We start from the raw sequence: 26,242 nt of genomic DNA, 5'->3' as shown, positions 1-26,242 counted from the left end.
ACTGGTAAAATATTTTCTTTTGTCAAACCAATATTATTTTGTGAAGGTGTATATGACTTCATTGACAAAGTATCCTTTGATTATAAATTTTGAAATTTGTGTTCCTCAAAAAGTCTGAATTACGGTGTATAAAACAGTTCCTCTCTCTTTTTAATGTAATGGCTTTACTGATATATAACACACATGCCATTAAATTCATCCACATAAAGTATGTAAGTCAGTGGTCTTAGTGTATATTCACAGAATTGTACAACTATCATCAAATCCAATTTTAAAATATTTTTATCATCCCAAAAGAAATCCCTTTAGCAGTCACTTCCCATTCCCCACCAACTCTAGACAACCGCTATAGAGACTTTTTGTCTCTATAATAAAGATTTACTTGTTCTGGACATTTCATATAAATGGAATTATATACACTATGTGGTCCTTTGCGATTGGTTTCTTTCACTGAGCATAATGTTTTTCAAGGTTCATTCATGTTATAGCATATATCAATACCTTATTTCTTTTTATTATTGAATAATACTCCATTGTATTGATATACCACATTTTGTTTATCCATTCATCTGTTGATGAGCATTAGGGCTGTTTCTACTTTTTGACTATTATGAATACTGCTGCTATGAACATTTGCATATATGGTTTTGTGTCAATCTATATATTCTCTTAAGTATATATTTAGGAGTGCAACTACTGGGTCATATGTCTATTTTTGACTTTTTTTTTTTTTTGAGAGAGAGAGTGTGCACGTGTGAGTGGGGTGGGGGGCAGAGGAAGATGGAGAGAGAATCCTAAGCAGGCTCCACGCTCAATGCAGAGCCTGATACAGGGCTCAATCCCACAACCCTGAGACGATGACCAGAGCCAAAAATCAAGAGTCGGATGCTTAACTGACTGAGCCACGAGGTGCCCCTATGTTTGACCTTTTTAGGAACTTCCAGACTTTTTCCTGGTACCATTTTACATTTCCACCAGCTATTCATGAAGGCTCAGATCCCTGCACATCCTTGCCAACACTTGTTACTAATTATATTTTTTATTATAGTGGCAATTTCTAACTTAAGAGTATCTGGTTTTGTAAATCCCTTAATCAGCAAAGATTTCAACTGTTAGACTTTCTTAATGCAGAAAATGAGAGCTGGGAAAAATCTATCCTTGATTGAATTAAGGGATGATAGGGCTACAAAAATGATTTTTTAACTATATTGCATCTAAAAGTCTATATTTATTGTATATTCCGTATATTCTTATTAGGAAACTGAAGAATATTAATAAATTTAGGAATTTGTGTCATACTTATTGTCATCTCTAATAGTTTCTTTGAGCAATATTTTTTGTTGTAGTGTATGTGCGAAATGATGTACTTAAGTTTCATGTTTGTATGTGGAGTTTTCAAGTTTCCTAGCAGATACCTAAATTCTGTATATGTGTGTGTATACATATACATATATTATGACATATATATATCTATCTAGCTCATAGTTTAGATATTCAAATTAATTTTATTCTAGGAATGACTGTTTTTGGAAAACACAACTGTCATAAACTAGTAGTAGAAAGAGTCAGAAGACATGAGTTCAAATCCTGTCTTCTCTACTTAAAAGTTTTATGACCTCAAACAAGCAGTTATCCTCTTTAAGTCTCAGTGATCTCATCTGCTAAATGGTTGTGATATTTCCTACCTAATCCCAAAGCTTGGTGGAAACTCAAATGAGATGATTATGTGAAAATACCTTTAGAACTATAAAGGGGTATCAAATATATATGATTATATGGTGATTTCTACTTCTGACTATGCTGATTATTTTTCTAGGTTTTCAATTCAATTAATATATATATATTTATTAATCATATTTAGAAACTTTTGCCAACAAGCTTGCTTTTGGTTTGAATAAACTGATACATTCTAATATTTGTTTTGCTAAAAGACATCTTGAACATTTTAAACTATGTTTTTAAAAGAGGAAGAGTTTTTTTTTTTTCTTGCAGTCCAGCTAATCAGATTTTGGCAAGTCTAGGTTATATTGCTAGATAATCTGTGGGTTTCTACAGTACTTGTTATCCAAGAGGAAGAGTCTTTTATATGTTCACATGGACTCTGTGTTCATGTCCTATCTAGACTTTCATTTTCACCCAAAAAATTAAGACTCAATTGGTCCTCTTACTTTATAAAGGGTAAAATAGTGGAAAGGGCACTTGGCGAGAGCTGAAGATTCATATTCTATCCTCAGTTCTGACCCTTACTGTTTAGGACATTGGGCAAAGTCTCTTAATAGTGCTGAGCTTTGATTTCCTCACTAGTAAAGTGAGGGCAACAACCCTGGCCTCTCTGGTTGTTGTGAGGCTGATGTGAAAGTTGTTTATAAAGTAAGAAACACATGCTCGTTAAAGGGGTTTGAGAAACATGTCTCCCTATTGGAATGATTTTGGTGGCATTATCTTTTACCAAAGCAATGGCCTTCCCTAAATTTGTCTCTTTTCAGATGCAGTTACATGCATGTGAGAACGCTTTGCTTAGTAAAGATGCAAGTTTGCAGAAGGTTGGTACTATTCCTTCCCATGAAGTCCCATGGGATTTGCTAACTCTCCCTAAATCATAATGGATATGATCATTTGAATAAATTCACCCCTATTAAAGTACCTGATCCTGCTATTCCGTCACAAGACTTTCCTTTATAATACTTCACAAAAATGTTCTTCTGAGTGAAGAATACTGACTCTCTACCTGGAATAAGTTTTAACATATCCTCTCTAAATTTTGGTAGTATTCATCCATTTATGTAATAAATACTAGTGTGCCAATTTACCAGTTACTGCCTAGGTATGGTGATGTAGTTTTAAATCATAACAACACAAATGAGTGTGTGGTCATTTATTTTAGGGAAAAGGAAGAATGTATTCCCAAATTATTTTCTACCTAGTGTGATTGATTTGATTGATAGGTAGATAGGTAGGTAGATACCATTCTCTTTATCTTTATATCCTGTGATCATTGCCTATGTGATAACAAAAGATTCTGGCTACAGAGATGCTGGTTATGGTGGCTTTAAGAGACATAGGAAGGACACAGTCCAAGTTAATAAACTTCCACTTTCCAAGACAGGGAAGTAAATACAAAGCAGTGTTTTCTCTTTTCCTTTCTCTGAATGTCATAAAGTTTCCAAGGAGTCATATGAATTGTGGACATTGATTGATGAGGTTACTGAATGTTGTATTGACTTTCTTTCTTCATCGTGGGTGTTGTCTCCATATGGTGACATTATGGTAGTGGTGGCTGCTCACCTCCTCCATAACTCTGGTCTTCCCACCACTTTGCATTTATGCCCAACATTCATAAGGTATTGATTGAGCACTTCCCATTTGTCAGGTTATGAGAAGCTAGTCATGAGATAAAATGATAAGTCAGACATTGACTATACCCTCTGGTCTTACAGTACAAAACCGTGATTTTAACAGATATCATTTGAACTGGATAAAAATGGATGCCTTAATAATTCATCAGTCATTTGCAGGTAGACTATTTTTTTCCTTAAATATGCCATGATAATAAATATAATTTTGACTTGAACTTGAAGATTACCTTTCAGAGTTTGATTCCATTGAACCAAGGGAAATAAAAACCTAATGGCACAAGTTAGGTATAGCTGCCTTGCTGTCCCATACTTTTTGTGTGTTTTTAATCATAAACACAGACTGGCTCAGTTTTCAAATAATAATATTGGTAGAAGGTCTTATCATCTTTGGGCATTGACAGTTCTGTGGCTCTGATTGACATTCTACTAAATATCCTTTGGTAGACTCCTACATTTATTTGTTATTCTCTCTTCTACTTTTCAGAAAGATTTAAGTATAGAAGAACTTAAGTCAACCATCATAGAATATGGAAACATTATAGAGGTATACCACAATAATCTCACAGTTTGCAAGGTGGGGTTGTTTAAATGTAAATCACCCATTAAAGTAACACATACAGCCTAATGTTGTATGTGATTCCAGAATTTACGAGGGGATAAAAACAAACTGACTCATGAGTTACAGCACATGCAGCAGGAACTTATCATGTAAGTAGAGCAACTTCTCACCAGCCTTCTCTCATGTGCCTCCATCCTTTATTATTGGCCTGCTTGAGCTATACATAATTCTTTGAACGTGCCACATTCTTTTCTTCTGTACTTGTATAGGTGATATTTTCTCTGCTTTTCTCCAATAGAGCTCCTTCTCAAGTTTTCTATGACTTTCCCTTGCTTTTCTCTTACCTTGAAATTAAGCAGTCCTTTTGAGTGCATGCATAGCATGCTGTTCTTACTTCTTCCTTAACACATATCATCTTATAATAGTTTGTTTTTGAATATGCAAAATATGCTAGTCCAGGAGTCTACAGGAGCAGATACCAAAAGTGAGTAAGGCCACTAGGGTAAGTCCACATACTTATGAGAGTGACAACTGAGAAAAATGAATTAGCCAGATGAAGCCAACTAATCAAGAGTGTATGGGCTCAGGGCACCTGGGTGGTTCAGCTGGTTGGGTGTCTGACTCTTGATTTCTGATCAGGTCATGATCTTGGGGTCTGGGTTCTAGCTCAGCAGGGAGTCTACTTGAGATTCTTCCCCTCTCCCTCTGCCCCTCCCCCTGCTCGTGCATGCTCACTCGCTCACACTCTCTCTCAAATAAATAAATCTTAAAAAAAGAAAGAATATATGGGCCCAGTGCAGCTGCATCTTTTGATTTTTTAAAGAAAAGCCAGAATTCTAGATTTTCAGTGGAATTTACTAATTTTTAATTATTGGCTCCAGTTCTTTAAAAAAAAAAAAAGCATGACCTACCTGTTTACAACCACATAGAGTCCGTCACTAATCTGTGCAGCTCCTGGAGGATAAAGACTATCTGTTATTTCTCTCTCTCTCACTGAGTACCTTATACAATCCTTGGCACACATGAGGGCTTACTGTGTTTAGAGGTAAACTGCATTTTGGTGACTTATAGCATAGTCACATCTAACCAGACTAGACTATTGCTTTTGTTTTTTCAAGAAATGGGATCCAGTTGAATATTAGTGGAGAGTGTAATAGAATCATCTCTGAAGAAGAAAAATCTTTACATTGTGAACTCATTCTTGCTCAGTCTGCAGAGGTAAGTAATCCCAAACAGAAAGCTTGAAACAATAAGACCATATGCAATAGTTTTCTATTAGATGAAGGCCCAAGCTTGCTGAAGAGTGACTGTGACATTTTGAGGAATCTGTTGATTGTTTTTAAAATCCAAGTCTAAGGTCTCTTAGCCTGGAAAAAAAAAATGGACCTTTTTCAAATTATGCTGAAAACCATAGTGAGGCTCAAGACTAGGGTTGAAGAAGCATGTGTTCAGTGAATCCAGACTTTAGAAATCTTTATATTCTTCATATTTTTTAGGAGAAAGTACCTGTGCTGATCCCCAGCCTGGGGTCCTAAAGGTAACAATAGAGCTCCATGAACCATTTTCAGTATTTTCCTAAACCCCCAAAGCAAATGTATCTGCCAAAAATAAAGATGCTTAGAAACAACATGAAACTTCTCTGCTCTAAAATGTAATTGTAGCAACCCAGTGCAACGGCACTGATTATTACATTCTGAACAGAATTAGAATGTTCGTGTTTTGGTTAATTTTAAAAGGCAAATGAATTATTACTTAAATCTTTGTTAGGTAGAATCAGTTTTTTACAGCATGGGAGGAAATAATCAAAAGCCTTCGTGCGGATGAAATGTTGGGGATTCCCCCCAATACTCTGTTTTCTCTCCTTTGTGCTTTCCAGTTTGTGCTTGTTATCTTAGGAAAAGCTTTATTAGCAAACTGCTTTCTTTTCACCATTTTGAGGGGCTCTCCCTGTCTGTGGACAATAGAAATGTCAGAACGTTCTCCTCTTGACAGCTGTGATGTGACCTTGAAAGGAGAGGAAGAATGTCTTTGGGGCTAATGCTGTTTGAATTTCTCCTGCCAAGGATGCAGGGGCAACATATGCTGCATTCATCTAAAGCTGTCTCGGGCAGCCTTGGCCATTCTGCTGAGGGCTCTGCTTTCCTGACATACTGTTTCAAATACTCATCATCTGACTGAGTTTTTGAAACCAAGCCAAACTGCCAGACTGAATGAAATGGTGACAAATCTGCCACAGCAGTCCTCTGAGAGCATCATGATGTCAAGATACCAGCCTGTAAAGGTCTACACTTCTCAGCAGGGGTTAAGCCTCTGGCAAAGTTCTGGCTCTGGGGTTTATCCCATTAACGGATTAGGAACTTTGCCTTCTAATTGGAGTCTAGAAATAAGAGCTCTATAAATGTTTTCTAATAGACAACAAAAAGGAAGTTAAATGTGGTGTTGCCATTTATCTAAAATATGTCAGAGATGGATGCTTTGAGAGAACTGTAAGAATATCCTTTGGTAAACATTATTGGGAGGGAGAGACAAAAGAAACTAGTCTGTTATCAATGGGATCTGTTGACCACCCTCCCAACAGTTTTTTTTTCCTATGAATTTCTTTACCTTCCCCTATTTTCATAAAAAGAGAACCGTAGCAGTTTATATTACCCACATGTACATGTTATCTATTGGATAAATGCTTTTCCTTAAGAATGAATAAATGTTAAGTTGAAGCCATCCTAGAGAGAAAATGTAAACCATTGGACAGTTATATTGACCCATGAGCATCATTTTCATAAAATAAAAATACTGTTCTTTATTAGAATGACAGAGTTGTGGACATTTTAATAATTGTTTCAGAACGATGAAACTGGGTGGCAGTGCGGTTTAATCAACTTGTCATCTCTGGATATAATGATGGACCAAGAAATGCTGCTATTACTGAGAACATTTGAACAAAAGGGAGTGAAATTCACAGCTATGCTTCAAAAGCTGGAATTGTATAACATATGTACTGTGGTGATTCACTGGCTAGGAACGTCTGCAGATAACTGATCTACATCCTCTTTGCTGAGTCCAGGCATATCTGTGTTTTGTCGAGACCCAAATTATTCCTACTATGAAAAAAGATTTTTCTAAAACCTTCTTGAGGTTGATTTTCTAGTTCTGGCTCAGTCAGTTCAACCTCATGATCATTAGATATGAATTGTTTGGCCTTATTTTTCCTATAGGTTAATCTGTAGTATCAGAGGACTAAAGACATGGTATCTATTAAACAGTTTCCTTCTGGCTAGTAGCTAGTACCTCTTACTCTATTTTGATTTTTGACTGGAAACAAGATGATTAGAGAAAGCAGAGAACATATTCATGTTGGTATTTCCAGTCCCTTTCACAGTGCCTAGCATATGATAGGTAGTATTTAGTTTAATGAGTAAAAAAATCCATGAAAATGATTGTTTCCTATTTTAGAGGGGCATAAAAATGGGTACATTTTGTTTTGAAAAACAATTCTATCTGTATATATTCAGCATATATGGAGCACCTGACAAGAGTTGGCATTAGGCATGGCGACACCCTGGGATAAAGGAAAGTCATGGGGTGGCGTTAAATGAGAAGGAATTCTGTATGGTGTCTTAATTATCTATATAGTAGACCTTTGGTCTAAATTACTTCTTATATAATAGCCTATGCCTTTCACCTGAATTCCTAGTTGAACATGTGGAACTTTTTCAGCATGAAGAAGTTTCTGAAGATGAAACCATCATGGATAGCTCGCTACAGTGGGTAACTGATCCAGAAATTACTGTGAAAGAAAAGTGGGAGAACAAGCTTACTGTAAGTGTTTTATATTTTGTGATTTTCCTGGTTTTTCTTCTGCTTTCTTAACCCAGGTAATACTTATTACGTGCAGTACCATTTCTAAGACTTTATTATAGTCTTCTGCTATCTCGGTCTGTTGATGTGTATGGAGTGTATGTCTGGGGATGTGTGTGAGTGTGTGCATGTCGGTGAGAGTAAGAATGTGAAGGTGAGGGTGAAGGTAAGTGTGTGGGACTGTGAGGGTGAGAATAAGTGTGCGTGAACTTGAGGGTGAGAGCAACTGTGTGTGACGGTGAGGATAAGTGTGTGACTGTGAGGGTAAGTGTATGTGCATGTCAGGAGGAAAGTGAGAGTGAGGGCATGTGATGTGTTAAAGAGACAATAAATAAAATGATTTAATAAAAAAGTATTTTATTTGAATCCTGTGACAATTGCTAGTCTAATCTTGGATTTTTCCTTGACCTATTAAAATTCTCTAAATTTGATAGAATGATTATTGTGCAAAGGAATGTTATTCCTGAAATTCTGACAATTTTATTATCCCACAAATTGGCAGAACATGACAACTTAGGTAGCTATTTCCAGTTTTGTTATAAAGGAAGCATATAAGATGAAATTTCTTTAATTTATCAATTACTTATCTCTAGTTCTTGACTGCCAAACAACTTTCTAATATCCATTAGCTTCCTAAGTTAAGCTAAAGCAAGAAGCAAACTCTGAAGACTCTGGAATATTAATTTCAACTCCTTTGACAAGCACTTTTTTAAAAACTGCTTTTGCATATGTTTATCAACAAATATTGATTTTTATTGCATTTCCTTGTCTCATCCTATTCTAAAGCAGTTGTGATGTTTGATGAAATAAATGGTCAGGGACCACTTATATTAAAAAAAAAACGCAATTTTAGGCACATAACAGGCATACAATATGCACTTGTTAAATTGAGATAATCATTTCAAAGAATAATCAATCTTTGGGCAATGGAGAATTGGTATCTGTTCAATTAGAATTTTCGGGTTTAATAACGATGAATACTACTGAGATAGGATGACCATAACATTTTGTATTGCCTACCATTTATTTATATTTAACACTGGAATAGTAGAGTTTGTTTTGTGACTTTTCTTGTAGGAATTCAAATATATAATGGAAGAGAAACTAAGTCTTTGCATATTAATGCCAAACGGCTTGGGAAACCAAAAAGAATCTCTTGATAAAGAATTTGTCAAACTAATAGAGATTTTGAAGAGATTCAGGCTGGAATATTTTTATTTCAGAAAAGAATTTCTCTCCAGGTGATGGTCATTTATATTTAAGAAACCCATGCTTTATATACATGACACATTTGTGATTGTACCATAGCATCCAGTTTACTTTTTTCAAGTTGTATACATTGATTTCAGATGATACTTTTTCAAAGAAGGCATTTTGTCTGATAATTTTGAATTCTGAAATAGTGTGAAATTGACTTATATGTTCAAAATTGCAAATAGTGAACTTTAAACTTTGTGGAAACCCTGTATAATGAGTTATTTTCCCTAAAGAAGGCAGTTGGAATTACAGAATATAGAATTCTTTTAACCAGAAAGGACTTTAGAGAACATTTAGTAAAATCTTATAATTTTATAGAGAACTGAGGCATAAGGATATAAAGTGAATTGATCAAAACCCAAGAGTTATTAACGGAAAGTATGAAGTGATTTATTAATGGAAGAATTTGCTGAGTCTATTGACTCCTATCCCATTGGGCTTCATTTCCTGCCTCAGTACACAATGTATTGCATTGGGCACTAGGACTAGTCAATTAAATTTCAAGGAAAAGAAGTCGGGGAATAGAGGACTCTAAATGTAAAATAATACTATCTTACTGTTCCTCTACCTTAATTCTTGTGACTGTGGGGAAATTCTTGAAATCTGTATACGCTGTAAACCACATACTAAACAAGGACAGCTATTTTATCTTTTATTGACCACTATTTATATAGCTGCTAGTACCATACTAAGCATTCCCTTAAGAAATGCTTTTTCAGTGAGTGAATGAACATGGGTGTATAGTGAATTTGAGTAAAGTAAAAAACAAAAACAAACAAACAAACAAACAAAAACCAAAAAAATCAGGGCATCTGGGTGGCTCAGTCAATTAAGCATCTGCCTTCAGCTCAGGTCATGATCCCGGAGTCTCAGGATCGAGTTCGAGGATCAAGTCCCACATTGGGCTCCCTGCTCAGCTGGGAGTCTGCTTCTCCCTCTGCCCTTCCTCCTCCTTGTGTTCTCTTATTCTCGCTCACCCTCTCTCTCAAGTAAAAAATTAAATTAAAAAAAAACATTAAAAAAATGTAGAGACAAAAGTTGCTTAAAGAAAGTAGCCAGAAGAAACTATTTTATTCCCCTAAGAAAACTAGATACCAAAGAGAGGTTAATACCAAAAGGAAATTTCAAGAAAATGATCTGCTTTCTCTAAGAAGCAGGGAACCCAGACTTCCCCATAGTGGTAAAGGTGTGGGTTAAGTGGATATGCAGCTTCCTTACATGGATACCATCTCCACAAAAGGGAGCACTGAAATTCTTCTAGTTAGCAACAAAGAACTATTTGGAGAGAAGCCTGCATTAGAGTCATTTCTGAGTAAGTGAATCTTCTGTATTATTCTACAAGACACACAAGCAGTCCAATTAAGTAACAGTAGGTGCAATTTGTTGAGAGCTTACTGTGTTGGAGGTAGTGCTAAAAATTTGACATACTTTTATCTCCAGAGAGGTTCAGTGACTTACCCAAGGTTACCCAAGAGGGATTAAGTGATAGCTGGGAGCAGACCTAGATGTGTGCAACTTCAAAACCTATGTTCTTTCAACTCATAATCCCCCACCATCTGCTTGTTAAAACTGAATAAAATATTCATTAAAAATATTCTGGGAACCTGGCATTGGGCAAGATACTAATCACTGTAAGGATGGTTAAGCCCCTGCCTTCTGGATATAATTTAAAACAGACAAAACCATTTAGTGGCTACAGACAAAATGATTTGGCTATCAGTTTTAACTATGAATAAGAATATAAATGGAGTGGGGTGCCTGGGTGGCTCAGTTGGTTAAGTGTCCAACTCTTGATCACACTTCAGGTCTTGACCTCAGGGTCATAAGTTCAAGCCCTGTGTTGGACTCCATGCTGGGTGTGGAGCCTACTTAAAATATATATATTTTTTGGGGGGATGAGAATAAGAATTCTATGTTTAGATGAAGTAGGAAATATTTATTAAAGGTAAACTTTTAGGGCCTGTTTACTGAGAAAGAGAAGGCTTTCATTCTGTTGCAAGATAAATAGGCTCCAGTGCTAGGGAATGGAAAGAACTGAGTGAGTCAAGGAGAGGCAGTGAAAGAAAAAACTGCTCTTGAAGGTCTCAGTGAGAAAAAAATATCGTTTATGCAACACCCAAGTGCTAGCTTTTGCCAGTTTTTTTTTTCTAGGTGCTAAAAAATTAAATAAGACCAAAATCTCTGCATCCATGAAACTAATATCTATTAGTTAGACACAGACAGTAAACAAATAAACATATAACTATATAAGATAATGACAGGGAGTGGTAAGTGATATAAAAATTAAAGGAGGATAAGAAGACCAAGAATGATGGGGCAGGAAGACCTAATTTTAGGAAGAATGGCCAGGAAAGGCCTGTCTGTGATTGATAAATTTAAGGAATTGCTGAAGTGAGAGAGTAAGCTAAAAGATGATCTGGGAAGGGTTCTAGCCAGAGGAATTAGCTAGTGCAAAGGCCGTGAGGTTTTAATCAGCTTGGTATATTTGAGCAGCAGCAAGAGGGTGGCATGGCTGGGATGGAGTGAGTGCTAGGCAATGGTAGGAGATGAAGTTAGAGATATAGGCAGGAGTTAGGTTCACAGTGTTGCAGTTCATGCTTAGGGATTGGCATTTTATTCTAAGTAGATGAGAAGCAATCAGAGGGTTATAAACAGGGAAGTAATATGACATATTTTGAAAGATTATTCTAGCTGCTGGTAGAGCATTGTCTATAGAGGGAGAAAGTGAAAACAGTGACACCAGTGAGAAGAGTTTCTTCAATAACAGATCACCAATGAGAGATCTTGAAACCAATTTATCAGATTATAAGTCATTTTAAAAAATAAATATAAAATATCAGTGTATTTCATATAGTAATATTTCATAAAAATATTCAGCTATGTGTATGTGTGTACTTGGTTGAAATATAAAATATTTGCTGTGTCATGGTCAAAAAAAGCCACTGAGTTAGAAACTATTTTTTTTTAAGATTTTATTTATTTGTCAGAGAGAGAGAAGAGCACAAGCAGGGGAGGAGCAGTAGGCAGAGGGAGAAGCGGGCTCCCCACTGAGCAGGGAGCCCTGTTCGATGCAGGGCTCAATCCCAGGACCAGGGGATCACAATCTGAGCCAAAGGCAAATGCCTAACCAACTGAGCCAACCAGGTGCCCCAAAACTATTTCAATAATCTAGGTGACGGGGTAGGACATGACTCAATGTGAGCCAGTTGGTATGAAATGGTTGGATTCAAACTGTATTTTGAGGATGGGTCAGATCTGACATGCTAGTGAATTGGATGTGGAAATGCAAGAAAGAGTCATCCTTGACTTACAGGTTTTGGGTCTCCAAACTAGGTAAATGGGGTTCTATTTAGATGGCAAAGTTTCAGGGAGAATCAGACTAGGCAGATGTAGAAATCAAGATTTAGCATGAGGACATGTTAACAAGGATAGTTACTGAATTCAAAAACACACTCAAAGCTAATACTATATTTCTTAACATGATAGTGCAAGTCTCTATGGAAGAAAACTCTTCAAAGGTTTAAAATCTGTTGAATATCTTTAATAATGGTACTATATAATTTTTTTTAAATTTTATTGTTATGTTAATCACCATACATTACATCATTAGTTTTTGATGTAGTGTTCCATGATTCATTGTTTGTGCATAATACCCAGTGCTCCACGCAGAATGTGCCCTCTTTAATACCCATCACCAGGCTAACCCATCCCCTCACCCCCCTCCCCTCTAGAACCCTCAGTTTGTTTTTCAGAGTCCATCGTCTCTCATGGTTCGTCTCCCCCTCCGACTTACTCCCCTTCATTCTTCCCCTCCTGCTATCTTCTTCTTCTTTTTAATAATGGTACTATATAATTTTTAAAAAGTTATTAAGACTGTTATGATTCATAATGTGCATTATTATCTTATAGGTACAAATAATATATATATGTGATATATATGATTAAAAGTTGTAATATTATTAAATGTGGATTTCTGTTGGTCCCTTACAGTCCTTTTGCTTTCCCTTGGAAGATAAGGGACAGTCTTGAGAGCTTAGACTATTCCTACAAAAGAGAAAAGTTGATAAAACTGATATCTTAAAAAAAAGAAGAGGTGATGTCAGCAAGAAGGAATAGGAAGCCCTGGGCCTTCCTTCAGCAATATACAAACATATTCCTTTTGTGAGAAATCCAGAAACTAGTTGAAAGGCTCCTGCACCCTGGGTAGATGTGAAACCAGCCACATCAGTGCTGGTAGGAAAGTTCTAGATACCCTGTCAGTGTAATTCCTGCCCTGGCATAGGATCTTGTGATCAGAGGGAATCCCTCATCTCCCAGATTTTCCCTGCGGATGAAAGAGTCAGACTATGTGTCCACATTCCAACTTTTCTGAGGACTTCCCAAGATACTGGCTTTTGTCTTGCCTGTCTCAGAGTGCAGATGGAACTGGGCATACTATAGACATCAAGAGGACACTAAGAACAATGACGGCAGGTGGAACCAGCATACAAGTAACTCATCATAGTCCTTCTCCTTGGCTCAGAACAAAGTAAGCAGATGAAAAACCCCAGATCTTAGCTTTTCCCTGGAAGGAAAGAATAGGATCACACATTCAATATTCCAGCTTTTCTGTGGGTTGTCTAAAAGACTGTCTTCTGTCACACCCATCTTAGAGCAATGATGTTGCTATGATACTCTAGACACTTAGGGCCTACTCAGGACAAAAATGGTGATTTGAACTAGCACAAAGATTTGAGAGCCCCCAGAACCTTGCCCAGACTGATTGGTATAAGTTTTCTCCTATATAAGTCCAGGCTGTGGAGACTGTGAGAAGTGGTTGTTTTTTCGAATGTGCTGATACCAACAAAAAGCGTCAGGAAAAATGGAGAAATATGTTCCATCCAAAGGAACAAAATCTCTAAAAACTGACCCTAATGAATCAGAGATAAATTATTTACCTCAAAGAGGATTCAAAATAACTGTCTTAAAGATGCTTAATGAGGTTAGGAGAACAATGCATAAACAAAGGGAGACTATCAGGGTACCTGGTGGCTGAGTTAAGTATCCAATTCTTGATTTGGGCTCAGGTCATGATCTCGTGGTCATGGGATTGAGCCCCGTGTCGTGCTCTGTGCTCAGTGAGGAGTCTGATTCAGATTCTTTCTCCCTTTCTGTCTACCCCTCCCCACTCATGCACTCTCTCTCTCAAATAAATCAATAAAATCTTAAAAAAAAAAAACCAAAGTGAGAATATCAACAAAAGACAAAAGTATTAAAAGAATACCCAACAGAAATCTTAGAACAGAAAAATATAAGTGGACTGAAAAATTTGATTAGAGAGGTTTAACAGCAGACCAGATCAAGGAGAAGAAAAGATTAATGAACTTGAAGACAGGTCTCTGGAAATGATGTAGTCAAAGAAGTGAAAAGAAAAAGGAATGACAGAGAGTGAGGAAATCTTAAGGGCTGTATGGGATATCATAAAGTAGACCACTATATGTATTATTAGAGTCTCAGAAGGAGAAGAGAGAAAGAAAGGGGCAGAAAGGCAAGGAAAAATATGGCCCAAAACTTCCAAAAGCTGGGGAAGGACATCTAGATCCAGGAAATCCAATGGATCTCAAATAAAATGAACCCAAGAAATCCACATTGAGACACATAATAATTAAATTGTCAGAAGTCAAAAATAGAGAATTTTGAAAACAGCAAGAGAAGTTTTATGATGTACAAGGGAAGCACCATGACATTATCAGTGGATTTCTCAGCGGAAACCTTGTAAGTCAGGAGAAAGTGGGATGATACATTCAAAGATACCAACCAAGAGCACAATTTTCAGCAAACTGTCCCTCAAAAATCAGGGTGATATAGACTTTCCCATATAAGCAAAAGCTGAAAGAGTTCACTACCACTAGACCTCCTTAGTAGAATCGCTAAAGGAAGTTCAAGTTGAAACAAAAGGATCATAAACAACAGTATGAAAACATATTAAAGTATAAAATTTGCTAGTAAAGGTAAATATTATATAGACGAATACAGAATACTGTTATACTATAGCAGTGATAGGTCAATTTTAATTCTAGGATAAAAATTTGTAAATTGTAAGTATATAAAGTGACAAAAACGTGTTAAGGTACACAATATACAAAGTTGTAAATTGTGACCTCAATAAAAATGTAGTGGGAGGAGAGAAGTGAAAGTGTAGTTATTGTATGTGATTGAAGTTAAATTATCAGCTTAAAATAGACTTGTGTTTTATGTAAGCCCCGTGATAACCATGAAGAAAATACCTATAGAAGATACACAAAAGAAAAATGAGTCAAAAAAATTAAGAAAAAGGAAACACAAAGGAAGACAAGGGAGGAAAGAGGAACAGCAAGACAGAAAACAATAAAAAAAATGGCCATAGTAAATCCCTCTGTATCAATTACTTTAAATGTAAATAGATTAAACTTTCTAATCAAAAGACATAGAGTGGCTCAATGGATTAAAAAACAAGATCCACCTATATGCTGTCTACAAGAGACTCACTTCAGATTTAAGGACACACATAGGCTGAAAGTGAAGGCATGAAGAAAGATGTTCCAGTCAAATACTAACCAAAAGAGAGCCAGGGTGGCTATACCTATATCAGAGAAAATAGACTTCAAGTCAAAAATTGTCACAAGAGACAAAGGAAGGACACTATACAGCAATAAAAGGATCAGTTCACTAGGAAGATATCACAATTATATATATATCAGAGCACTTAAATATATAAAGCATAAAGTGACAGAATAGAAGGAAGAAATAGAGAGCGATATAATAATAGTAGGAGACTTCAATACACCACTCTCAATAATAGAACATTGAGATATAAGATCAATAAGGAAATAATACACTGGAACAACACTGTTGACCAGGTGGACCTAACAGACATATACAAAACATTCTACCCTCTAGCTACAGAATATACATTCTTCTCAAGTGCACATGGAACATTCTCCAGGATAGATCACATTAGGTCACAAAACAAGTATAAACAAATTTAAGAAGATGGAAATTATACTAAGTATCTTTTCAAACCACAATGGAATAGAACTAGAAATCAATAGCAGAAGGACAACTGGAAAATTCACATTTAGAAATTAATACACTGCTGAAAACCACAAAGAAGAAATTAACAGGGAAATTAGAAAATATCTTGACAAAAGTAAGAACAACATATCAAAACCTATGGCATGCAGCAAAAGCAATACTGAGAGAGAAGTTAACAGTGACAAATGCCTACACTTAAAGAAGGAAGATCTCTAATTAACAACTTAATGTTATAGCTCAAGAAACCGGAAAAAGAAGAACAAACTAAGTTCAAAATTAGCACAAGGAAGGAAATAATAAAGATTAGGAGAAATAGAGAATAGAAAAACTCTTTAAAAAATAAAATAAAATGGAGTTGGTTTTTTAAATTAAAAAATGTAATTTATATTTAACTATTATGTTATTTAACCATTATAAAACTTAACTATAATTTTAATTCTGGTATAATTAACATACAATGTTAGTTTTAGGTGTACAGTATAGTGATTCAACAATTCTATCCATTACTCAGTACTCACCATGATACATGTATTCTTATCCCCTTTACCTATTTCACCCATCCCCACCCACCTCTGGGAACCATCAGTTCTCCATATTTAAGAGCCATTTTTGGGGGAGTGTTTGTCTCTTTTTCCTTTGTTCATTTGTTTCATAAATTCTACGTATAAGTGAAATCATATGGTGTTTGTCTTTCTCTGATGGACTTAGGTCATGTAGCATTACAACCTCTAGATCCATCCATGTAATTGCAAATGGCAAGATTTTATTCTTTTTTATGGCTGAGTAATATTCCAACACACACACACACACACACACACACACACACACACACACACACACACACACACACAACACCACATCATCTTTATCCATTCATCAATCAGTGGACATTTGGGTTCTTCCATAATTTGGCTATTGTTAATAATGCTACAATAAACACGGGTGCATATATCTTTTCAAATTAGCATTCTTGTATTCTTTGGGTAAATACCCAGTAGTGGAATTATTGGATCATATGGTAATTGTATTTTTAACATTTTGAGGAACCTCCATACTGTTTTCCACAGTGGCTGCTTTCTGTGCACAAGGGTTCCTTTTTCCATACATTCTTGCCAACACTTCTTGTTTCTTGTGTTTTTTATTTTAACCATTCTGACAGGTGTGAAGTGGTATCTCATTGTGGTTTTGATTTGCATCTTTCTGATGATGAGTGATGTTGAGCATCTTTTCAGCATCTGTTGGCCATCTGTATGTCTTTGGAGAGATGTCCATGTCTTCTGCCCATTTTTTAATTGGATTATTTGTTTTGGGATGTTGTATAAGTTCTTTATATATTTTGGATACTAACCCTTTATTGGATATGTCATTTGCAGATCTCTTTTATTCCATAATTTGTCTTAGTTTTGTTGATTTTTTTTCCTTTGCTGTACAGAACATTTTTATTTTGTTATACTCCCAATAGTTTATTTTTGCTTTTATTTCCCTTGCCTCAGGAGACAGATCTAGAAAAATGTTGCTGTGGCTGATGCCAGAGAAATTACTGCCTGTGCTGTTTTCTGGGATGTTTATGGTTTCAGGTCTTACACTTAGGTCTTTAATCCATTTTGAGTTTATTTTTGTGCAGTGTAAGAAAGTGGTCTGGTTTTATAATTAATTAACTAATTCATTTATTTATGAGATAGAGTACAAGTGGAGGGAGAGCAGAGGTAGAGGGACAAGCAGACTCCATGCTGAGCACAGAACCCAATGGGGGGCTCGTTCCCACAACCCTGAGATCATGACCTGAGCTGAAATCAAGAGTCAGTCACGACCGACTGAGCCACCCAGGGGCTCCATTGTTTCATTCTTTTGCATATAGCTGTCTAACACTAGTATTCCCCAACATCATTTGATGAAGAGACAATGTTTTCCCCATTGCATATTCTTGCCTCCTTTGTCATAGATTAATTGACCATATAAGCATGGGTTTATTTCTGGGCTCTCTGTTCTATTGATGTGTCTATTTTTGTGCTGGTACCATACTGTTTTGATTACTACAGCTTTGTGGTATATGTTAAAATCTGGGATTATGATACCACAATTTTGGTGTTTTTTTTTTTTTTCAGGATTACTTTGTTCAGGGTTTTTTGTGGTTTCTTAACATATTTTAGGGTTATTTGTTCTAGTTCTATGAAAAATGCTGTTGGTATTTTGATAGAGATTGCATTAAATCTGTAGATTGCTTTGTGTAGTATGGGCATTTTAACAATGTTTGTTCTCCCAGTCCATGAGCATGGGCTAACTTTCCATTTGTTTGTGCTATCTTCAGTTTCTTTCAACAGCGTTTTATAGTTCTCAGTGTACAGTTTTTTCACCTCCTTGGTTATGTTTATTCCTAGGTATTTTATTATTTTTTGGTGCAATTATAAATGAGATTGTTTTCTTAATTTCTCTTTCTGCTACTTCATTATTAGTGTATAGAAACACAATTTCTGTGTGTTGATTTTATATTCTGCAACTTCACTGAATTCGTTTATTCTAATGGTTTTTTGGTGGAGTCTCTAGGTTTTTTTTTTAATATATATATATAGTATATCATCTGCAAATGGTGACAGTTTTCTTCCTTATCAATTTGGATGCCCTTTATTTCTTTTTCTTGTTTGATTGCTATGGCTAGGACTTCCAGTACTATGTTGAATAGAAGTGGTGAGAGTGGACATCCTTCACTTATTCCTGATCTTAGGGGGAAAGATCTGTTTTTCACCAATTGAGTATGATGTTAGCTGTGGGTTTTTCATATATGGCCTTTATTATGTTGAGATATGTTCCCTCTAAATCGACTTTGTTGAGGGTTTGTGTCATGAATAGATGTTGTACTTTGTCAAATGCTTTTTCTGCATCTATTGAAATGATCATAGTTTTTATCCTTTCCCTTGTTGATGTCATGTGTCATGTTGATTGATTGGTGAATACTGAATCATTCTTTCATCCCAGAAATAAATCTCACTCGATAGTGGTGAAAGACTTTTTGAATGTATTGTTGGCATTTGGTTTGAGAGTATTTTGTTGAGGATTTTTGCATCTATGGTCATCAGAGATATTGGCTTATAGTTTTATTTTGTTGTTGTTGTTTGTTTTTTGTGGTGCCTTTATCTGGTTTTGTTTTGTTTTTGTTTTGTCCTTTCTTTCTTTTTCTTTCTTTCTTTCTTTCTTCTTCTTCTTTTTTTTTTTGTATCAGAGTAATCCTGGCCACATAGAATGAATTTAGAAGCTTTCCTTTCTCTTTATTTTTTTGGGAATAGTTTGAGAAGGATAAGTATCAACTTTATTATTATTTTTTTAATTTAAATTTAAGTTAGTTAACATATAGTGTAGTGTTGATTTCAGGAGTAGAATTTAGTGATTCATCACTCACATGTAACACCCAGTGCTCATCCCAAGTGCCCTTCTGAATGCCCATCACCCACTTAGCCCAACCCCCCAACCTATCACCCCTCCAGCAACCCTCAGTTTGTTCTCTATATTTAAGTCTCTTATGCTTTGCCTCTCTCTTTGTTTTTATTTTATTTTTCCTTCCCTTCCCCTATGTTCATCTGTTTTGTTTCTTAAATTCCACATATGGTGAAATCATTTATATGTCTTTCTCTGACTGACTTATTTCACTTAGCAAAATACACTCTAGTTCCATCCATGTTGTTACAAATGGCAAGATTTCATTCTTTTTGATCACTGAGTAATATTCCATTTAAATATATACGACATCTTCTTTATCCATTCATCAGTTGATGGACATTTGGCCTCTTTCCATAATTTGGCTATTGTTCATAGTGCTGCTATAAATGTTGGGGTGCATGTGCCCCTTCAAATCAGCATTTTTGTATCCTTTAGATAAATACCTAGTATGAACTCTTCTTTAAATGTTTGGTAAAATTCACCTGTGAAGCCATCTGATCCTGAGAAACTTTTGTTTCTTGGGAGGTTTTATTATTATTATTATTATTATTATTATAGATGCCATTGCATTGCTGGTAACTGGTATGTTCAAATTTTCTATTTCGGGGTGCCTGGGTGGCTCAGTCATTAAGTGTCTGCCTTTGGCTCAGGTCATGATCCCAGGGTCCTGGGATTGAGCCCCACATAGGGCTCTCTGCTCTTCAGGAAGCCTGTTTCTTCCTCTCCCACTCCCCCTGCTTGTGTTCCCTCTCTTGCTGTGTCTCTCTCTGTCAAATAAATAAATAAAATTTAAAAAAATTTTCTATTTCTTTCTGATTCAGTTTTGGGAGGTTTTATGTTTCTAGGAATTTACCCATTTCTTTTAGTTTGTCCAATTTGTTAGCATATAATTTTTCATAATGTTCTCTCACAATCCTTTATATTTCTGTGTTATTTCTGTTCTTTTGATTCTCATTTTGTATGTTTGAGTCATCTTTCTCTCTTTTTGATGAGTCTGGCTAAAGGCTTATCAATTTTGTTGATCTTTCTAAGGAACCAGCTCCTGGCTTCATCCATCTGTTCTGTTTTTTGTTTTTTTTTTTTTCAGTTCCTATTTCATTTATTTTTGCTGTAATCGTTATTATTGCTTTATTCTACTGGTTTTGGGATTTGTTTTTCTTTTTCTAGCTCCTTTAGGTGTATGGCGAAGTTGTGATTTTTCTTGCTCCTTGAGGTAGGTCTGTATTCTATACACTTCTCTCTTAGAACAGCTTTTGCTGTATCCCAAAGATTTTGGACCATTAGTTTACATTGTCATTTGTCTCCATATATTTTTTATATCCTCTTTGTTGACCCACTCATTGTTTATTTCATGTTATTTAACTTCCATGTATTTGTATTCTTTCCAGATTTTTTCTTATCGTTGATTTCTAGTTTCATAATGCTTGGTCGGAAAAGATGCATGGTATGATTTCAGTTTTTTTTAAATTTATTGAGACTTGTTTTGTGGCCTAATATGTGACCTATTCTGGAGAATGTTCTATGTGCACTTGAATGTGTATTCCACTGTTTTAGGATGGAATGTTCTGAATATATCTGTTAGATCCATCTGGTCCATTGTCACTCAAAGCCATTTTTCCTTATTGGTTTTCTGTTTGGATGACCTATCCTTTCATGTAAGTGAAATGTTAAAGTCTCTTACTATTATTGTATTGTTTTCTATTATTTTCTTTATGTTTGTTAATAGTTGCTTTATGTATTTGGGTGCTCCCAAGTTGGGTGCATAAATATTTACAATTGTTATATCTTCTTGTTGAATTGTTCCATTTATGATTACATAGTGTTACAGTCTTTGTTTTAAAGTCCATTTTGTCTGGGGTGCCTGGGTGGCTCAGTTGGTTAAGTGACTGCCTTTGGCTCAGGTCATGATCCCAGGGGTTCTGGGAGTCCTGTGTCAGGCTCCCTGCTCAGTCAGGAGTCTGCTTCTCCCTCTCCCTCTGCCCTTCCCCCTGTTCATGCTCTCTCTTTCTCTTTTAAATAAATAAAATCTTTAAAAAAATAAATAAAGTCCATTTTATCTGATCTAAGTATTGCTCCTCTGGTTTTCTTTTACTTCCATTTGCATGATAAATGCTTTTCCATCCATTCACTTTCAGTCTGCATGTGTCTTTAGGTCTGAAATGAGTCCCCTATAGGCAACATATAGATGGGTCTATTTTCTATCCATTCTGTCTCCCTACATCTTCTGATTGGAGCCTTATTCCATTTACATTCAAAGTAATTATTGATAGTTATATATTTATTGCCATTTTGTTACTTGTTTTATGGTTGTTTTTATAGTTCTTCTCTGTTCCTTTCTTCTCTTGCTCTCTTTTATCATGGTTTGCTGGCTTTCTTTAGTGATATACTTGGATTCCTTTCTCTTTATTTTTTTGCATATCTATTACCAGCTTTTGATTTGTGGTTCCCATCAGGTTTATCTATATAGTGTTTTGCATATAGCATTCTAAAGTAACTTGATGGCTGCTTAAGTTTGAACCCATTCTAAAAGTACTAAATTTTTACTCCTCTCCCCCCAGAATTTAGGTATACGGTGTCATACTTTACACCGTGTGTGTGTGTGTGTGTGTGTGTGTGTGTGTGTGTGTGTGTGTGAATCCTTGACTGATTTTTATGGATATACCTAATTTTAGTACTTTAGTGCATCCTACTTTTCTTACCCCGGCTTATGGTCATTCTTTTCCACTCAAAGGGTCCCCTTTAACATTTCTTGTAAGGCTGGTTTAGTGGTGATAAATTCCTTTAACTTTTTTTTTTTTTTCCGGGAAACTCTTTATCTCTCCTTCTACTCTGAATGATAGCTTTGCTGGATAGAGCATTCTTGGTTGCAGTTTTTTTCTTTCAGCACTTTGAATATCATTCTAAACCCTCTGGCCTACACAATTTCTGCTCAAACATCAGCTGATAGCCTTATAGGGTTTCCCTTGTATGCAACTGTTTTCTTTTGTTGTTTTGAAAATTCTCTATTTATCACTACTTTTTGCCACATTAATTACTATGTGTCTTGGTGTGGATCTCCTTGGGTTGATTTTGTTTGGGAATTCCTTTGCCTTGTGGATCTAGATTTGTGTTTTCTTCCCCAGATTCAGGAAGTTTTCAGTTATTATTTCTTCAAATACATATTTCTTCCCCCTTTGCTCTCTCTCTTCCTTCTGGGATCCCTATACTATGAATGTTGTTATGCTTGATCATGTCATTGATTTCCCCTAGTCTGTTTTAATTTATTGCTATTTATTTTGTTTCTCCTGTTCAGCTAGATTGCTTTCCACTACTCTGTCCTCCAGGTCACTGATCCATGCTCCTTCCACTACTGTATTTTAAATTTTAGTTATGAGTTGTGCATCTCTGATTGGTTCTTTTTTATGTTTTCTCTCTCTTTGTTGAGGGTCTCACTGAGATCCTCCAGTCTTTTCTCCAGCCCATTTAATATCTTTATTACCATTACTTTAAGCTTTCTAATAGGCATATTACTTATCTCTGTTTTGTTTAGCTCTCTTGCTGTGATTTTTAAAAATTTTTTATTTATTAGAGAAAGTGTGTGTGTGCATGCACATGAGCACTAGTGGGGGGAGAAGCAGAGGCAGAGGGAGAAGCATGGAGGGCTCGATCCCAGGACCCTGAGATCACAACCTGAGCCAAAGGCAGACGCCCAACCAACTGAGCCACTCAGGCGCCCCGTTGCTGTGATTTTTGACTTGTTCTTTCATTTGGGACATACTCCTCTCTCTCCTCATTTTGTCTAACTCTCTGTGGTCTGTTTCTATATGTTAGGAAAGTCAGCTATGTCACCTGCTCTTCAAATTAATGGCCTTATGAAGAAGAGGTCCTATGGAGCTCTTTTGTGCCATATTCCCTGTTCACCAAAACCTGGTCCTTCAGGGGTGTCTCCTATGTGTGTTGTGTGTACACTGCTGTTGTGGCTGAGCCACATTTGCTTTCAGTCCAGTCATCTGCAGTGGCTCCCCTTGCCTGTTGTGGGCACAGTTTGATTCCTGTGTTGTTAATGGGCCAGTCTGAGGACACCCTGGGCTTTATTTCTGTCAGACCATGCTTTTGCCAGAGCTGCAGTAGCACCAAACTTCAGGGTGTTCTCCCTATGTTGTCACATGAGAAGCTTTCGTTGGTGGGCAGGGACTGCAGTCAGACCAGATATCTACCCCCAGTCCATTGCTAGGGCTACAGTCAGACTGGTGTGTGTGGTTATCTTTCCCTCTCCCCAGGGAAGGAGTCAGTTTGGAGAGTGTTGGCCCCTGTCAGGTCTGCTTGCACACAGCCAGGCTTGTGGCACTGCTTTGAATAGGCTCCTGCCAAGCACATTTTTGGGGGACAGGTCTGTGGGAGAATGGAGGGGTGGGGTGCACTGCCAGCAAGTTCTGTGCTGGTCTGCTTTGGGAGGGTGTGTGAAAACTCCTGCCTAGTCCAGGATGGAGGGAGAGCATCTGCAGGAGAATGCAGGTTGGGGTGCACTGTTATCAAACTAGGCAGAGGGTGTTTGCTCTGTGCTGTTCCTGCAGGTGCCTGTGTGTCTAGACTAGGGTAAGGGGTAGGAGAGGAAAATGGTGCCCACCAGCTCTTTTGTTCTTGGAGAATCTTACAAAGATCCCTGCCCCTCCAGCACCTGCTCTGAGATGAGTAAATAACTCTCCTTCTCTTATGCCCCAGGTTTTTTTTTTTTTTTCAAACTGCCATTTCTATTCTGTATCTTAGTGGGACTCTTTGTTGTGCTGTCTCTCTAAGTGTGGGGGACTCAATTTCCTATTGCCCTCCAGCTCTCCCAGAGCTCAGCTTGCTCATTTTTAAAGTTCAAGGTGTTAAGCTACACTGATTATAAACTTGTGAAATTAGGCCCCTGTGGTTTTCAAAGCCCAGTGTTATGGGGATTCATCTTCCCAGTGTGGCTCCTTGATGCCTGGGTTGCCTGGTGTGGGGTGTGCTCCTTTCCTCTCTCTGTGTCAGTGGCATCCCTCCTTCCCATAGACAGTACTGTGAGTCAGTCTGGTTCCTGACCATGTCTCCACCCTTGCTACCCTCTTCATTGTGGTCTCTTCTTTTACATTTAGTTGTGGAGAGTCTATTCTGCCAGTCTTTGGGTCATTATTCTGGGTTATTTACACTGATGTGGGTGTTATCTAGTGTACCTGTGGGACAAGGTGAGCCTAGGATCCTCCTCTTCTGCCATCTTCCCTGAAAGTCTGAATTTTTTTAAAGATATAATTGACAAACATTTAGCTAGGCTAAGAAAAAGAGTAGATTCAGATAAGATAAGAAATAAAAGAAGAAATACTATAACTGATGCTACAGTGAGAGGGTTGGGGGTGAGGGTCATAAAAGACCACTGTGAGCAGTCATACACCAACAATTGGATAATCTTGAAGAAATAGATAAATATTTAGGAACATACAACCTACCAAGACTGAATTAGTGAGAAAAAGAAAATCTGAACAGAACAAAAAATAGTAAGGAGATTGAAGCAGTATTCAAAAATCCAACAAAGAAAAGATCAGGACCAGGTGGTTTCACTGATGAATTCTGCCAAACATCTAAGGAAGATTAATAGTAGGAGATTATTGAAGACTTTTGAAACTTCCAAAAAATCATAAAGGAGGGACCACTTCCAAATTCATTTTATGAGGTCGGTACTATCCTGACACTGAAACCGAAGATACTACAAGCAAAGAAAACTACAGGTCAATATCCCTGATGAGTATAGGTGCAAAAATCCTCAACAAAATACTAGCAACCAACTTTAATCATGCATTGAAAAAATCATACCATGTGAGATTTATCCCTGCAAGGCAAGGATGGTTCAGCATACACAAATTAATGTGATATACTGCATTAACAGAATGAAAGATAAATATCACATGATCACCTGACTTGATGAAGAAAAGCATTTGACAAGCTTTAACACTTTTTCATGATAAAAATATTCAAAACACTAGAAATAGAAACTACCTCAACATAATAAAGGCCATTATGAAAAACACACAGCTAACATCATACTCAGTGATGAAAGACTGAATGTGTTTCCTCTAAAATCAAAACCAAGACGAGCATGCCCACTCTCACCACTTCTAAGCAACATAGTACTAGAAGTCCTAGCCAGAGCAATTAAGCAAGGAAAGGAAGAAGTAAAATCATCTGTATTTGTAGATGACGTGATCTTATATACAGAAAACTCTAAAGACTCCACAAAAAGTTGTTAGAACCAATAAACAAATTCAGCAAAATTGCAGATATGTAATTAACATACAAAAATCAGATGCATTTCTGTACACTAACAATTATCCAAAAAGAAAGTTGGAAAAACAGTCTGATTTAAAATAACATTCAAAAGAGTAAAATAGGAATGAACTTAATTAAGGAGGTGAAGACTATAAAACATTGCTGAAAGAAATTAAAGAAGATACAAATAAGTGAAGACATCTGTGTTCATAGGTTAGAAGACTTAGTATTGTTAAAATGTCCATGATACCCAAAATCATCTACAGATTCAGTGCAATACTGATCAAAACCCTACTGGCATTTTTTTATAGTAATAGAAAAAGAAATAATTCTAATATTGACAGGGAACCACAAAGAATCCTGAATAGCCAAAACAATCTTGAGAAAGAAACGCAAAGCTGGAGGTAGCACACTTCCTTATTTCAAAATATATTACAAAGCTATATTAATTAAAACAGTATGGTAG

General features: G+C 36.4%; 1 protein-coding gene across 1 annotated transcript in view; it reads left to right on the top strand.

The window, feature by feature from the left end:
* Window positions 1-26,242, top strand: part of IRAG2 (inositol 1,4,5-triphosphate receptor associated 2) — an 83,501-nt gene that overhangs the window by 11,170 nt on the left and 46,089 nt on the right. Inside the window, exons 7-13 of the mRNA XM_027593026.2 lie at window positions 2,487-2,543; window positions 3,841-3,900; window positions 4,000-4,064; window positions 5,034-5,133; window positions 6,757-6,912; window positions 7,630-7,731; window positions 8,848-9,011. Coding sequence (XP_027448827.1) covers window positions 2,487-2,543; window positions 3,841-3,900; window positions 4,000-4,064; window positions 5,034-5,133; window positions 6,757-6,912; window positions 7,630-7,731; window positions 8,848-9,011 — 704 coding nt within the window. The remainder of the gene's footprint in view (window positions 1-2,486; window positions 2,544-3,840; window positions 3,901-3,999; window positions 4,065-5,033; window positions 5,134-6,756; window positions 6,913-7,629; window positions 7,732-8,847; window positions 9,012-26,242) is intronic.

The sequence above is a fragment of the Zalophus californianus genome, chromosome 9, assembly GCF_009762305.2.
Source record: "Zalophus californianus isolate mZalCal1 chromosome 9, mZalCal1.pri.v2, whole genome shotgun sequence".
NCBI lineage: Eukaryota > Metazoa > Chordata > Mammalia > Carnivora > Otariidae > Zalophus > Zalophus californianus.
The sequence above is the reverse complement of the archived record's forward strand: the minus strand, read 5'-3'. Positions and strand labels throughout refer to the sequence as shown.